The 16357-nt window shown below is 34.5% G+C and overlaps 1 protein-coding gene across 1 annotated transcript in view; it reads right to left on the reverse strand.

Annotated features, from left to right (window-relative positions):
- Nucleotides 1–12893: 12893 nt before the first annotated feature.
- Nucleotides 12894–16357, reverse strand: part of PUS7L (pseudouridine synthase 7 like) — a 32187-nt gene continuing 28723 nt past the window's right edge. Inside the window, exons 8-9 of the mRNA XM_077753232.1 lie at nucleotides 14790–14843; nucleotides 12894–13824 (exon numbers count right to left, since the gene is read on the reverse strand). Of these exons, the coding sequence (XP_077609358.1) occupies nucleotides 13498–13824; nucleotides 14790–14843 (381 nt within the window). The 3' untranslated portion in view covers nucleotides 12894–13497. The remainder of the gene's footprint in view (nucleotides 13825–14789; nucleotides 14844–16357) is intronic.

Consider the following 16357-nt stretch of genomic DNA (forward strand, 5'->3'; position numbering starts at 1 on the left):
AATAGTACAAGAATTACTTCTTCCTCACTATATTTTGTCATATATGGTTTGTCATTATGGCCTTTATATTTTGAGGCACGTTATAGAACATTATAGGGCAATATCCCTGATAAACATAGATGTAAAAATTCGCAACAAAATATTGGCAAACCAAATTCAACAATACATTAAAAGGATTATACACCATGATCAAGTGGGATTTATTCTAGGGATGCAAGGATACCCATTGTTGAGAGCTTTTATCATAAGTGGATATTGAATTTTGTCAAATGTTTTAGCATCTATTAAATGATATGATGTTTATCTCTTTTATTAATGTGGTGTATCACATTAACTGATTTGCAGATGTTGAACTATCCTTGCATCCCTAGAATAAATCCCACTTGATCATGGTGTATAATCCTTTTAATGTATTGTTGAATTTGGTTTGCCAATATTTTGTTGCAGATTTTTACACCTATGTTCATCAGGGATATTGGCCTATAATGTTCTTTTCTTGTGGCATCCTTGTCTGGTTTTGGCATTAAGAATACAAAATTGCCTTTCCTCAATGTGTTTTGGCTTGAATTCCTTCTAATCTGATCATAATTTCTGCTTTCTGTTTACATTTGCCAATGCTATATTCAACCATTAAGTGTATGTTTTAGGTAAGCCTGTTGCACCTAGCATAAAGGCATAAATGTGATTTACTTTAAGAAAAAAAAACCAAAAAAAGCTTTTTTGAAATTACACCAGATGTATTGATATGACATATATTTAGTCTCATTTCTATCACATATTTTTTTAATTGACAGTTTGTGTCAAAAGTCAAGATGGAGTTAGACATGGAAGAGATTTACTAAGTGTAATGCCTATGAAAGGAAAAATGTGAGAGGAAGAAGTGAGAAAAAACATTTAGACCATGGGAAAAGTCTAAGACATGAGAAAGACAGGGGAAAGCAAAGACAGTTGGATAGGAAGAGCCTCAGATTCTAGTGCACCTCTGAAAACATTGTGGCTAGTCCTAAGGGAGAGCTCTAAACAAAATTGCCTATTAAGAGAGTATGTCATTGGGCAGAAATAGCCAGTCTCTAATACTCAGGCCATGCTAAGTCACTGGCTGGAGTAGCAGAAGAGAACATGTCCTTAGCTTCCATGCTGCAGCACATCCTAAAGGTGTTACAACTTGAGGTTATAGGTTAACTGCATACCTCGCGGCAGAGTCACCCTTGAATATCTGAATCAAAGAGCTCCATGGCTACAACACAAATTTTATAATATTTTATTCACGTATAATCTACATACAGTGAATGTATAGATCTTAAGTGTATACAGTCTGACAAGTTTTAGCAAACTTACAAATCCATTTACCCCATTCCAAACAAGATACAGAATATTTCCTTCACATGGAAAATTTCCCTCAAGCCCTTGGAACCAGCCCCCTCTGATTCTGACCCCTTTTGCTCACTCTCCCTACCAACACACTCAGAGGCAACCACTGTCCTGATGTTTATTACTATAGTTTATTTTGCCTGCTTTGAACTTCATATGAATGGAATCACAGCACATTCTCTTTAGCTTCTGGCTTCTCTCATGCAAAACAATGTTTTTGATATTTATACATGTTGTTGTATGTATTTTAAAATTTATATTCCATTGTATGAATATACCACCATTTTTTATCCAATTTTATTTTATAGGTATTGGGTTTGTTCCAGTTATTACTATAAATAATGTTACTGTGAAAATTTTGTATAACATTTTGTAATTTTTTGTGGATATGTTTTTATCAGTCTTTGATATCTACTTAGCAGTGGGATTGGTGAATCATACAATAGACTATGTTTGATTTTAGAAGAAACTGTCAGTTTTCCAAAGCATTTGTACCATTTTTCATACAAACAGCTGGTTGTGTTTTGATTGGTCTGCATACCAATTTGGGGTGAGCTGATATCTTAACAATATTGAGTCATCCAGTCAATGAATAGCATTTCTCTCTCCATCTTCTGAGGTTCTCTTTTTTCTTCTCTTTCTGTCTCAAAAATGTTTCATTGTTAATAGCATAGAAGACATGTAAGCTTTTGTTAAATAAATTTGCAAATATTTCATTTTTTATGCTATTGTAAATAACATTGTTTAAAAATTTTCATTGTTCAATTATTCATAGCTATTACATAGAAATAAATTTGACTTTTGTACATTGACCTCGTAGTCTGTAAACTGGATAAAACTATTAGTTGTAGCTGTTTGTATTGCTCTCTTGGTAGATAACTTTGTATTTTCTATGTACGTTATTATATTGTCTTCCAAAGGTAAAAAAAATAATAATTTTTTTTTCCTTTTCAAGCTTGATGCATTTAATTGCTTTGCTTTGCTTTGCTTTACTGCTGGACCTGGCTAGGACTTCTAGTATGTAATAGAAGTGGTGACTGCAGATATCATTCCCTTTCTTCTGTTCTTAGGAGAAACTGTTTAATATTTCACCATAAAGTTTTCTCTTCAGTATGGGTCACACATTCTTGCTTCATTGAATGTCTTAGTTTTAAAAATTCCATTCCCAACATTACATGAAAAGGATCAGTGTTGTTCTGTTTTATTTATTTCTCAAACAGTACAAAGTTCTTTCCTCATTTGGCTGTTGGAAAGAAAGACTGTTTATTTGGATTCTTCCTAGATTTTGAGTTGATATGAGGCTGGCCCACAGCTTTAGTTAGGTTGAGTTTACCCACACTCATATATGGAAAGTCACATGGCTCTTTGCTTAGCTAGGAAAAATTCATTCATCCTAGTACTCAGTCCATCAAGCCTTCCAGGAAGACAGATTCTTTTGTAATTCCATAATACAGTATATTTTTAAATTCTGTCTTAAATGTTCTCGTGACCACAAATATGAAGGTCTTTTGTTATCCTTTTACATCTTAATGAGTGTGTTTTATGATTTTCCTTACATGCACGCATGTGTGCTTAAATCTTCAAATATTTGGGAGAGTTCAATTTTATTCTCATCTTTTCTGTCCCTTTTTGTATTTTTCTCATCACCTTTTTTTCGGCGCTTGTTTCAATTTCATCTTCATTTCTTTGATGGTTTTTTCGTCTTCTGCATCTTTCTTGAAATCTGCTATCTCCGATGTCCTCTCCTCTTGTCTAGTATTTCCTATGTTTTTTTCTTTCTTCTTCCCTTTTTTGGTAGTCTTCCTTAATAGAAATGATTGCTTTACTAAGGAAAAGTCTGTGCCACAATTTTTATCCTCTTTATGGCCACCTTTCAGTGATCTGTTGGTAAATTTTGTACCTCTCTTCCACGTCTATCTTATAATATGTTTGTATTGAGGTTGTGCCCAGTGTCATTCATTACTCATTACTGAATGGGTTGAATTTTCCTGGCCCAGTTATTGGATGGAGATGCTAGGTTAGAACAGAGAAACCAAGTAATCTTTCATGACTTATAACTCAGATTCTCTCTTCTGCCTTTTACAAATGCAACACATCAGTGTTTGCAATGCTTTGTTTACCCAAAGCCAGGTTCAGCAGGGTTTTTGCCACTAGCCTGGCTTACTCAATTTCTCACACCCTTCCAAACATGAGAAAGAACTTTCTTTNCCTTCAAAAAATGAGATAGAACTTTTTTTTTTTTTTTTTTTTTTTAGGGCAGGCCCCTCATCTTCAGAAAAAACTTTTATTGTTTAAATGTGTGTGCTTTTGAGGTCTGCTGTTATTGAAACCACTTGCCACTTTTTTCTTTCACTACTTACTATGTAACTATTTTTCAGGTCTCAGTAGCCTTTGGTAGCTCTTACATGTACTTTAAGTTTGCTTATCATATTGTTTGTAAGCTTTAAAAATGTTGACTTCCCTATTGCTTTTATATGATTTTCAGAAAGGGGAAAGCTCACTTGTGCAACCACATTCATATTTTAAGTGATCAGAGACCTAAGTTTAACTAGTATCTTAGAAGACTTGTTAGACTTATAAGACTTATCTTAAATCTTCTAAGACTTATCTACTTTTTTGGATGATATTAAACACAGTTGTAAAACCAATAACCAAGGGCTTAAAATATTAAGTTCTCTAATTTCTCTTATTAAATACATGTAGAATATTTGTCAACAGCTTCTACTAAGAGAATTTTTATTCAACTGCAATTACCAGAGCAATTCAGCTGATTATCAAAATAATTTACTTGATTTCTCACCTAGAAAGGGAATGCATGATAAAATAAGCATTCTAACACTTCAGAAATAGGCAGAGAAAATTGTAGGATAGCCTCCAGCTTTTCTTAGAGCATTAAGACATGAAGAATACCTAGTAGAGTTGGATGACCTGGGAAGGGGTTAGAAGTACAAAGATATATTTCACTGTGAAATTAGAGTAGGCATTGAAGTTGAAGGCTGGCTCCTAGTGAGTTTTCTTTTGGGAGCACTAAGCAACCATCAGTACAAAGGTCACACAAGTATCCTGTGAAACCAACGACTTATGACTTTTTGTGGCTATGGAACTGATCAAGTCAGTTGTCAAATGCAGAGTGAGAGCACAGGGGCATGAACCAAAGAGAGAAAAGTAAAAGGAAATAAATAAGAGTATTCATATTTATAGGCAGTAACATTTTCTAATATTTTAATAGACTTAGAGCGAGATAAAAAGATAATGAGGAATTTTTCCTTCGCCCTCTTCCCAAACTCCATCTGGCTCTATATAATGTCACTTTCCCCAAACTTTTCCCCCCATATGCAGAAAATGACATCTGTACCACACTAAAGTGGACTGAGAATTTAGGAGTAGGAGTTAGTGAAAAACACATTATTACCTTTTTTATATAAATAGGATCAGAAAATGAAATAACTACAACTACTAGAGAAGATACTAAACATTGAGCTAATATAAAGTTTCAAAATAAACTATTTCTTATATTTCCAACAAATCTCTTATCAAATATATCAAACTAATCATGAAGCTCTAATCTGTGGGACACACTCTAGAGCAATCATCTTGCTTACTTAGTTTGGATGTTACAGTTGGTTTTATTACTTTAGTGATTATTATAGATATTATACCACACAATTCTAACTTACAGAAGACCAAAGTTAAACAATATATTTACCCTTTTTTACAGATAACACAACCTTAGATCATTAATTCCTTTAAGTTCCCTCCCAGGCTCTATGTTTTAATTTATTATTTTTTTGTAACCCAGCAAATATTATAAACATTATCATCTTACAAAGTCAATGTTTGTTTATATATTCATATATTTACCACTTTTCATCATTCATTTTCCCCTACTTCAGATTTTTTAATTTGGGAACATTTACCCTTTGCCTGAAACATTTTTTGTCATTGTTTCTTTGTGGGATTTTTTGTTTTAGAATTTCCTTGAGTGAGTCAGTACTTTGTTGCAAACTTTCTCAATTATTTTAATGTACTCCATCAATTCTCTGGAGACTTAGCTATCACTCCAGTCATTCCTTGAGTATAATCTTTCCTTGGCTGCTTTTAAGATTCTTCTTATTATTGGTGCTCTGCATATTCACTACGATGTATCTCAACGTGGCTTTCCTTTTATTTACACTGCTTGGGATACACTGGACTTCTTAAATCCTGATTCTAGTATCTTACTAGTTTTGGAAAATTCATAGCTGTTATCTATTAAAATGTTGCCTCTGCCTTATTCCTTCTCCTTTCCTTCAGATTCCAATTAAATGTATTTGAAATCTCCTCTGTCCTCCATGTCTCATCTCTGTATTTTTTTTTTATCTCATTTTTGCTCCATTTTGGATTTCTTAACTATTTTTTACTAGTTTGCTTTTCAATTTTGTATACTGTTATTAAACTCATACAATGAGTTTTAAGTTTCGATTATTAAAGTTTTCACTTCTAGAAAGTCTACTGGTCCTTTTTCAAATATGTTTGTTTTGTTTTTATTTATTTCTAATTAATTTCTACACCCAAATGTGGAGCTCAAAACCATACCTGTAAATTCAAGAGTTACATGTTCTACAGACTGAACCAGCCAGGCACCTCTATGCTAAATTGTTTTAGCTTATTGTTTCCTGTACATTTTTAAGCTTGTCTCTTACTCTTTTAAAAAGAGTAAACATGACATCCGTATCTAGAATTCTGAAGTCCTCCAGGTCTATTTACACTATCTTTTGTTTCTGCGGGCTCTCAATTATGATGCCATGTTTTTTTCTGTGATGTTCATTGTATTTGAACATTTAATCAAAACCTGGGATAAGGTGACTTCAAAAGAACACTTGTGTTGGTTTCTATGACTGGAGTCACTGTCATTTAATTTCAAACCACGTTCATGGCTAGAGTGTCTCTGGATTCTGTAAGAGAAAGGATCCAGTTTTCAGCTCTGGCTCCATGTTTTATCTTTCTCAAGTTTCTTAATTGCATTGAATCTCTGAGTCCTCATCCATAAAATAAGATAATAACAGTACTTATTCTACAGGTATGTACTAATAAATTGTAAAATGCTTAGCACATAGTGCTTAGTGATTGACAGCTATTATCATGTCACTTAAAGTGAGTCTTCTCCCACTTTGCTTTAATGTCATAAAGTATTAGAAATATACTACCTTAGTTTCTTCAAGCTCTAAATGCTTCATTTGTAAAATGAGAATCGTTATACACTTGAGAGCTTTCTCTGAACAGTAAATAAAATTCTACAATGCATTTAATATTTAAATAAAACGTAGACATTTTCTAGGTAGTAATGACAAAGATGAGATTACTAAAATTCTTTTGGCAATTCTGTAAAAGTGGAAAAGCAATCAAATGAAACCTAATTCTACTAAACTTTCTGTGAGGGTGAAGAACTATTTTAGAACATTCTTGATATTATAAATATCACAATATATACACTTGCCAAATAAATTTCATAAGGTATGTTTGTGGTATTCATTCAGCATTTTTAACCTATTATATGTTATAACACCGATGGGTCCCTGAGGTATAAGGATGAATGCCTTTGAGAAAAAAAGAAAGATGAATGACTTTGAATAGTTCATAGATAGATGAGCCAGACATTTAGTCAGATTAGCATAATGTAATGTGAGTAATGAGATAGTACAGACATATACAAGTGTTATGACAACATAGATTTCATAGACCAAGATATTTAAACTAAGCAAGAAGAGACACTGTCAACAGGAATGGGAGGTTGAGATGCGTAACATAGGAAAATTTACTGTATTTGGGAAAGAGCAAACAGGGAAAACAAAAAGCATGTTGGGGCATCTGGGTGGCTCAGTTGGTTATGCATCTGACTCTTGATTTTGGTTCAGGTCATGATCTCACGGTTCATGGGTTTGAGCCCAGCTTCTGGCTCTGCAATGACAACATGGCGTCTACTTGGGATTCTCTCTCTTTCTCCCTCTCTCTGCCCTTATCCTGCTTGTGCTCTCTCTCTCGTTCTCTCTCTTTCCCAAAAATAAATAAATAAACTAAAAAACAACAACAAAAATAAAAAAGCAAAAAAAGTATGTTTTATGGAACAGGTGGAAGATGACACTTGAAGATGTGAAGTCATACTGTGCAGGTATGTATGTGCTATGTTTAGGGATTTGGACTTTTATTCCACAAATACCGGGAAGCCAGTGAAATGCTACCTGGCCAAAACACAATGACAGGATCAGACTTCTACTTTTCCAAAGGTACAGGATGGACTGGTTAGAATGAAGAACAGAGACAGCCAGCTAGAAAATCATCACAATAATCAAAACTAGAGAGAAGACATGTAAGAAAAACACAATCATCAAATGCTTCACTATGAAATTAAAATTTCTCTTTCAATGCCTTGGGAGAATGCTCTTTGAATTCAGAATGACTGCTTTTCAAACTTTCTAAAATCGTTTCTAAGTAGGTAAAGTGCATTATTATTCACATATCATAAAAATGTATTAGAGTTACCATAGGATATTTATTGAAAAAAATGCAACCTAAATGAATTTCCTTTTGAAAATCAGGTGCAAAAAAAACTCCATTGTACTAAACCCTAAAAAACTTATAAAGGTTTTTTTATTATAGAAATAGTCTTCATCATCTTTTTTTTTGTTTTAAACACTAGTCCTTTATGACTAGGAGTGGGGGTGGAAACAATAATCAGCTAAGATTAAAACCCTATTGTAGTGAAAAGTTCAGAATCTTGACCTAACTAGTCTAAGAGAATGTCAGTGAGGCTCATCAGAAAAGGGTGACTTGGAATAAAAGAATCAAGAACTGAATCCCTAACCCTCTCCACTCCCTACCCCATCCTGCAGCTCGAATGTGCTCAGTAAAAGAGTGACCAGTTCTTTGATCTCTTCTCTTTAAAACCAACTAAATAGCTCTTGTTTTGACTCCATAATTAAATTTCTACCTTGTAACAGGGATTTCATTTCTACTTTGGTAACTGAGTTGAGTATTAAGGAAACGGATAATGAAAAAGACAATTTAATATATTTTATAGTATTTCTAATATATCTAAATTTAAATAATTTCAGGGATGTCCTGGCTTCCTTCCATGAGTAAAATTTTTCTTTAATCAGACAGGGTCTATGTACACAAGCCGAGTAAATTAGCTCCCGCCTCACAGCGGCTGAGAAAATGAATTGCTTAAGAAGATTAGAGTCATTTTCTTAAAGATATTCCTGACAACCCACACTGAAATTACACAAGATTAACTCCATTAACACCATTTCCCATTCTTTAAAGTAGTAGCTTTCCAGAAAGCAGCATTTGGACTGAATAGTTCAAAGCATATTTTAAGAGGAGATCTCAAAATGCTTAGAAATGCTAATATAAGTATCATGTAAGGATTCAGACTGAGGTGCTGAGAGGTCACATAACGTATTATTGGCCGTACAGTGAGCCATACATGAAATGGAAAGACGCTGCTTGGTTTTTTTTTCCTTGCCATTTAGTCTACATATTCTTTTTCACAGATGACATTTCAAATCAAATGATATCTTAAAGGATATACCACTGTTAATCCCTCAAAGGCAGAGATACTATCTGACTTATTTTTGTCTTTCCCCATAGTGACAGAGTGTCTTTAACTTAGGGACACTCAAATATCTGTTGGTTATTATGTCAGGCATTTGGCACTGCTTGCTGGCCTATCAAAAATAGGTAAAGCAGAAGGGCTTAGGAAAAATAGGCTAACACAATACCATAAGGCATCGAGCTGTCTCTAAGACAGAACTTTTCTGAATTGGAAAGCAAAATCCACAGTATAGGCACTAAACTTTAAACTATATTAACTGTCTTTAGTGCCATTAAAACAAATAATGCATATTTCTCTCTGGCAGTATGTTGGTATGAGCCACCAGAAGAACCATTCTGAAAATAATGCATTTATAATCCACCAATTCCATTCCCTTCTCTAAGCTGTAAATATTCTTCAAGGGTTTTAAACTGTAAATTTAATATACAAATATATTCTTATTCAAAAACCCAAACACTTCAGAGGTAAATAGAGAAAAAAAATGAAAAGTCCAATTATCCTTACTCCAGTATCTTTCTGCAGCCTCTTCTTCTATCCCTATGTTAATACAAAATAACATGCACAATCTGCACTATTAACCTGGGGCTTCATTTTTTTTTTTTTGTTTTTGTTTCCTAAGGTGGTTCCCAGGTGGGAAATACTGAAAACCCTGACCTAGATAGTTCTTAAAAATCTTAATTTGAATGAATTCCTGAATTCCCAGATTTAGAAAGTTTTTTCTGCTTGCAAAAAAATAAGTAAATCTAAAAGTGTGCTGAATTATAATTACTTTATGCAAAGACAGAGGCAGATCAGATCTCTAGGGGAAGTCATTAACCATTCCACTGTAAAACTTTCATCAGCACAGTAATGTAATATTAACTATCATAACACTAGCTGGCATTCAGAATTTACTAGGTGCTACACACTGTTGTCAGTGTTTCAGAAGATTTTCTAAAAAAAAGAAGCAACTCTCTCACCATGCTTTTTCAATGATATTACTATTGTTTCAGGTACCATCTAAAATAACGTCCTATAACCTATAATAATTTTGTCTATCATTGTGATACAAGTCCCAAAATATTCTGGAAAATAACCCAAAATGATTTGGGGATTTCCTGAAGGGTCTCCTTTACTTTTATTTTAGACTCATAATCTCAAAAGGAATCTTATTTCTCTCGAAACATGCTCCAGTATGTCTATTAATCAGTGGCAAGTAATCCTGAATACATAGAAAAGGAAGTCATCAGCAAAAAACTTGATTTCAGAAGGCAAATGTCAGGGGCGCCTGGGTGGCTCAGTCGGTTGAGCGTCCGACTTCAGCTTAGGTCATGACTTCACAGTTTGTGAGTTCGGCACAGAGCTCCACGTCAGGCTGTGTGCTGACATCTTCAGAATCTGTGTCCCCCTTTCTCTCTGTCCCTCACATGCTATGCTCTATCTCTCAATAATAAATAAATCTTAAAAATTTAAAAAAAAAGGCAAATGTTAGGTAGATAAAAACAGTACTGATCTATGAAGCATAATCAGGTTTAACCGCATACTATCTGTGTGACCCTGACTAGGTCAGTAAATCACTCAGATATAGTCCCATCTTTAAAATCAGGGAAAGTACCACATATCTGTAGGTTGGGTCCATGGATTAAAATGAGAAAAGCAGATGTGCTAGTGCAACAAACCCTCAATAAATGTTACTTGAATCAAAAGCTACACATGACTTGAAGTTCCGGGTAAGTCACAAACACCGACGTGCTTTAGCTTAATAAAAAGACCTCAATTTGCTCCACCTTAGTAATTCTGAGACTCTCTTGCTCAATTTCAAGAGCAACCTAGAAAATTAAAACTAATTCAAAGATTATCCTTCTGAAGGCCTGAAATGCTCAGGAAAACTGCAGAAACCTAGGTCAGCATATGGTCTAAAGTACATTCAAGGCCTTAAATGAAAAAAAAAATTAACGTCAAATATTACAGGCATATGAAATAATTTTCCACATGAACAGTATCTGAATACATTTTATGGTGACTTGAAATAGGTTCAGAGATTCTTTCTTTACATATGGCCAAAGAATTAAATAAATAAATAAGAAAGATACCTAAAATTATAGTGCCATCTACAGGCAAAGGAAATAATATCAATGATGGCACATCTTAATGCTTTCATGTTTTCTAACTGCTGTTCAACATTTAAAAGACATCTAGAATGTCACAATTTACATAATTCATTTTCTGATTACATTTGTAGGAGATAATTTATCATATGAAATGACATATTTTTTCTAAATATTTTACTACTTAATGTAGCATTTTATTTTCAATAAATATTAAAATAATAAAGGTAATTTTAAAAAAACCATTGGTAGGAGCATCTGGGCGGCTCAGTTGGTTGAGCATCTGGCTCTTGATTTCAGCTCAGGTCATGATCCCAGGGTCCTGGGATCAGCTCTGTGTCAGGCTCCATGCTGAGTGTGGAGGCTGCTTAGAATTATGTCTCTCTCTCTCCTTCTGCCCCTCTCCCTGCTCCCACTCTAAAATAAAATTTTTTAATTAATTAATAAAGCAATGGTACTACAACCTCCAATTTTTGTGTTCTGAGATCTATATTGATTATTAAAATATATGACAACAGCAGCACCTGGGTGGCTCTGTCGGTTAGGCATCCAGCTTTGGCTCAGGTTGTGACCTCACGGTTCATGAGTTCAAACCCCATATCGTGCTTTGTGATGACAGCACGGAGCCTGCTTGGAATTCTCTCTCTCTCTCTCTCTCTCTCTGCCCCTCACTCATTCTCCCTCTCAAAATAAATAAACTTTTTAAAAAAATGACTGAAATAAACTTTTAAAAAATTTACTGAAAACACAAGCTGTTTAAAAAGATACTATATATAACAACACTTATTTTCATGTTTTTCTTTTCCTTTCCAAACTTGAATCTGTGGATGCTTATTTAACAGTAACTAAGTATCAGCTATTTTCCCAAGGTGCTTTAAATATATGAACTTGGTAAATCCTCACAATAATCCTATGAGGGAGGTATATTACCATTCTCATTTTATAGATATTGAAACCGAAGCACACAAAGCTTAAACAACTTGTCCAAGGCCACATGCCACATGGCAGAGGCAAGGTTTAAACTGAGGGAGTTTGTCCCCAGTAACTGTGCTTTCAGTCGCTATGCTAAAGTGCCTCTTTGTAAGAGCTGCATTCAGTGTTTATACTGGATTTGTAATGTCTACGTTCTGGTTTTGAGAAGCAACATTTTTTCACATACCTAAGCTTTTATCTTCATTTTAAATAATTTTTAATAACTCATGTTTTGCCATCAAGTTGATACATCTCATCTTATTTAGTTATCTACTGCTGGACTTTCAAACTATTTATAATTTCTTTCACTTCATATAAAAATGTTATAATGAGCAAATTTTGCATTGCATTTTGAATTTTACTTTGAATTTTATTTTTTGAATTTTATTTCCTTATGCTACTATACCCAGAATAGTTTAACTGACTTAAATATATAATAGTGCCATATTACTATCATATAATGCTCTATACAGCTTTTTAAATGTCATCATATTATACTACTAGCAATGAAAGAATGCTAGACCTTTGCAATCAATATACACCAACCCCCCCCAAATATTTAACTGACATAAAGTGGTTAAGGATAATTTATGATGTGGGATAGTTAAACAATATTTCAATTTTCAAATAGGCAGAATGTTTTCTTCCTTTAGCAACATAAAAGGTGCAGACAATCCTATTACTTGCTGCTTATGAGGTTGGCACTGCCTTGATTCTTTAAGGAAGCCTCAAAGAGTCAATAACATACCCCAAGTCACTTGTAAGTGGGAGAGCTGGAGTCTGAGCCCAGATCTGTCTGACTCTAAAATCTGTTCTTGAAGATAGAAAAAAAAAACACAGAAAGTCAAGACGATCTATGAGTATCGAGATAAGGAAATTGTATGAAAAATTTTATTTCAGTCTTCACTGAAGACTATTCATCTCATAAAGGGGTAAACTACCCTGGGATAGCTACCATAAATAGAAGGATTATAGTTCCCTAATGTATTAGTCTGATCAATAATTTCAAAAAGTGGAGAAAGACAATAATAATTAACAAAATGTTTCATTAACATAAACTTTCTCTCCAACCATATGCTTTCATTACAACCTTGTTTCATATACATTCTAAGCAAAGAGCTAGAGGACAGCAACATTACTCCAAACATGTTTTTCTTACATGTTAAGAAAATGTAAGTATTGTATCCTCTGAATAGTCCAGAAAGACTATATATTTTATAGCACAGAATAAAGACTGCTGAAACATTAGATCATAGAAAGACCATAGGCTTTGGTGTCTTAAATTCAGACCCTGCCACTTACTGGCTCTATGTCCTCTGGAACCACAGCATCAAATTCCAGCTTCCTCGGACGTTTTGTTGTAATTACAGGAGATAACAATTATAAAGCTCCTGGTAAATGTAGATGCTCAAGAAGATTTAGCTCCCTCTCTTTTAAAGAATGACATGTATGATTAGATCAAGGGTAATGGTTCTAAAAGTCATGCTTCATTATCTCCCTCAGACAGACGGTAGCATAACATGAAGCATCAAGATCAAAAGAGATCAAAAGAGATAAAGTTGTTTCATCAATGTGGGAACCTTCCATTTTGTCATCAGTATCATGTTCTTCCATTAGTTGGTATGAGACATTGTGGGGACATTTCAGTATCTGTCTGTAGCATCCTGGAACATTCAGTTTTAGAGTAGGTACTCTAAACCTACATGTCTGTAGTCCATCTCTGCTAAGTATTTCCTGGTACCACTGCCCTACTTTGTTTTTTGGGTATTGAATGTTGTAGCCAAGCACTGGAAGAACCACCTGTGCAGAAGGGGAAAAAAAAATAGATGAAACAGTCTTCAGAAAAATATATGATCATTGTAACACTGAGATTCAGTATATAAAATAATCCTTGATATAATGATCATTATGTCTCAGGATATAAACAACACCATCAGCCTAAAACATGCTATTGAGAACTACACGATTTTGATTATTTTAAATGCTACCAGGCAGAGAGCTAACTAAAATCAAGAAGGACTCACAATAACCAAGGTAAACAACTCAAGTCAGACATTACTAGACAAACTACCGTTAATGCAGAAGAGAGGAAACAAGAAGTTTTGGTACATTTAATTAGCCGGCAAAGATTTAATCTCAATGTAGTCATACAATCCTAAAAGCGTATTGTTTCTGTAACACAAAGAAAAATCCCTACTGCTCAATGATATAACTGGTATTTTGGCTGATTATGTTACATTCTTCTTACTTATTTAAAAAACATGAAAGCGAACCACTAGCAGCAAATACAGCTGTTGACGCCTTTTGTAGGGCTCTCCTCCTTTGCTGGTGATTTCTAGACGTTTTTCTTGAACAGTACCAAAAGGTAGTCAGAAAAAGGAACAAGGTAAAAAAATTCAAGTACACACAACATGAATGGATTTCAAATTCATTATGCTAATTGAAAGAGACTAGACACAAAAGGTTACATACTGTATGATTCCATTTGACATTCTTCCAAAGGCAAAACTAAAGGGACAGAAAATGGACGAGTTGCTGCTGGGGACTGGGGGTACAGGTTGACTAAAAGGGGGACAGGGAAATTTTAGGAGAGATGAAAATGTTACTTTATCTTGATTTTTGTGGTAGTCATTAAACCTGAATGTGTTTATCAAAACTCTTAGAATTATAAACTGAGAAGAATGAATTTTGTTGTATATAACTTGTCTTTTGGACACAATATCTACATTTAGACCAAAGTGAATCCAATTTTTAAGCAAATTTACCTGATGTATTGCATATGTGTTAGCTGATTCCTCTTCTTCAGTTACTAGATGAACCTATTTTTTAAAAAACATGACAAAAATATGGATGATTCATTCCTTCAATTTTCCCGTTATGTATAATTTGACTCTTATGTTGAATATACATATATTCAAACAATAGTATGTTGGCAATTTGTTTCTAGACTACATAAAAATTAGAACAATACTTCCTGCTTTAACCACTAATAAGTCAAGTTGGAACACAGAGAAGGGAGGTAGCTTAACACTCCGAGCTGATACTTTCACCTCATCACCAACTTTTCCTAATTACAAAGTTGTTATGCTGAATCAAAAATCCTCCTCTATGAAACCACTCCGCCGCCCCCCATCCCGCCACCTCTGTCCCCAACAAATACTACAACACTCTCTGAGAAGTGGTGTTTCTCAAAGCATGTTTCATAGAACAGTATGGGGCNTGCTACAATCACTACAGAATAAGTAATTCTGATTTCTCTGGCATATGAAACTCAGGTACAAAGGCAAGTGTCATCATTAAACAAGGGTGAACAGGGTCCCCACTCACATGAGGTAAAGTAAAACCTATAATGCCATTAGATTTCCTTTTACACAGTTTCAGATGTAGTCTCAGTTAAATGACCATTCTTAGTGATTTATGCTCCTAGTGATCCCTTTCTTAACTGAATATCTACAAGCCACTCATTCAATGAAACAGTGAAGCAGACATCCGTTGTTCTGGCTACTTCAGCCTTTGTTGTCTCTTTTCCCTCATTCCCTCTCTAGCACCTCATTTTCAGGGAGCTCCTCTCCCAGGTCTCAAATGTGATTTGCATGAGGTGGTTCCAGGAAGGATCCTTGGGAACATAGGCTTACCCAGTGACATACTCCAGTCCACAATAATTGGTTTGGACCTGGATATGGGGCTCAAGCCCAGTCACTCCTAGCCAGAGAGACTTAATTCCATGGCTTTTAATCCATGGGGAAGAAAAGTCCTCTTCTCTACAAGTTGGTTTTCTGTTTGTTTGTTTATTTGTTTGTTTGTTTTGCAGTCACACTAATCTGGGTTTGTTTTTGTTTTTAATATAATTTATTGTCAAGTTAGCTAACATACAGATGCAGTGTGCTCCTGGCTTCGGGAGTAGATTCCCATGAGTCATCACTTAGATACAAGAAATAAGTTTAGAGACGCTCATGACCATCTTGCCACTAAAAGAACAAGCCAGACCCAGATCAGCTCTAACATAGGAAAGCAGAGCTGAAAGATGGAGAAAATAAGAGAGACTATTTAAGAGACTGCTTAACCTCTGGATATAGCTGTGCCTGAATCAATCAGTGCCTTGGTTATGAGGGCCAATGAATTCCTGTCTGCTTTGCCTTAAGTTAGTTTGAGGTGGATCTCCATTACTTAAAACAAAAACAAAATAAACAAAAGCCTTAATTTATCATCCAGAATCTGCCATTAATTTAGATAAAGCTTCCTTTAAGTAGAGTTCAGAGTCTATTTTTCTATTTTTCTTCATTTTTGAAGAACTCGGCCATGTTCTATCTCCATGATTTTTCTGTTACGACCA

Source organism: Crocuta crocuta, unplaced genomic scaffold, assembly GCF_008692635.1.
Source record: "Crocuta crocuta isolate KB4526 unplaced genomic scaffold, BGI_CrCroc_1.0 scaffold30, whole genome shotgun sequence".
Taxonomy (NCBI): domain Eukaryota; kingdom Metazoa; phylum Chordata; class Mammalia; order Carnivora; family Hyaenidae; genus Crocuta; species Crocuta crocuta.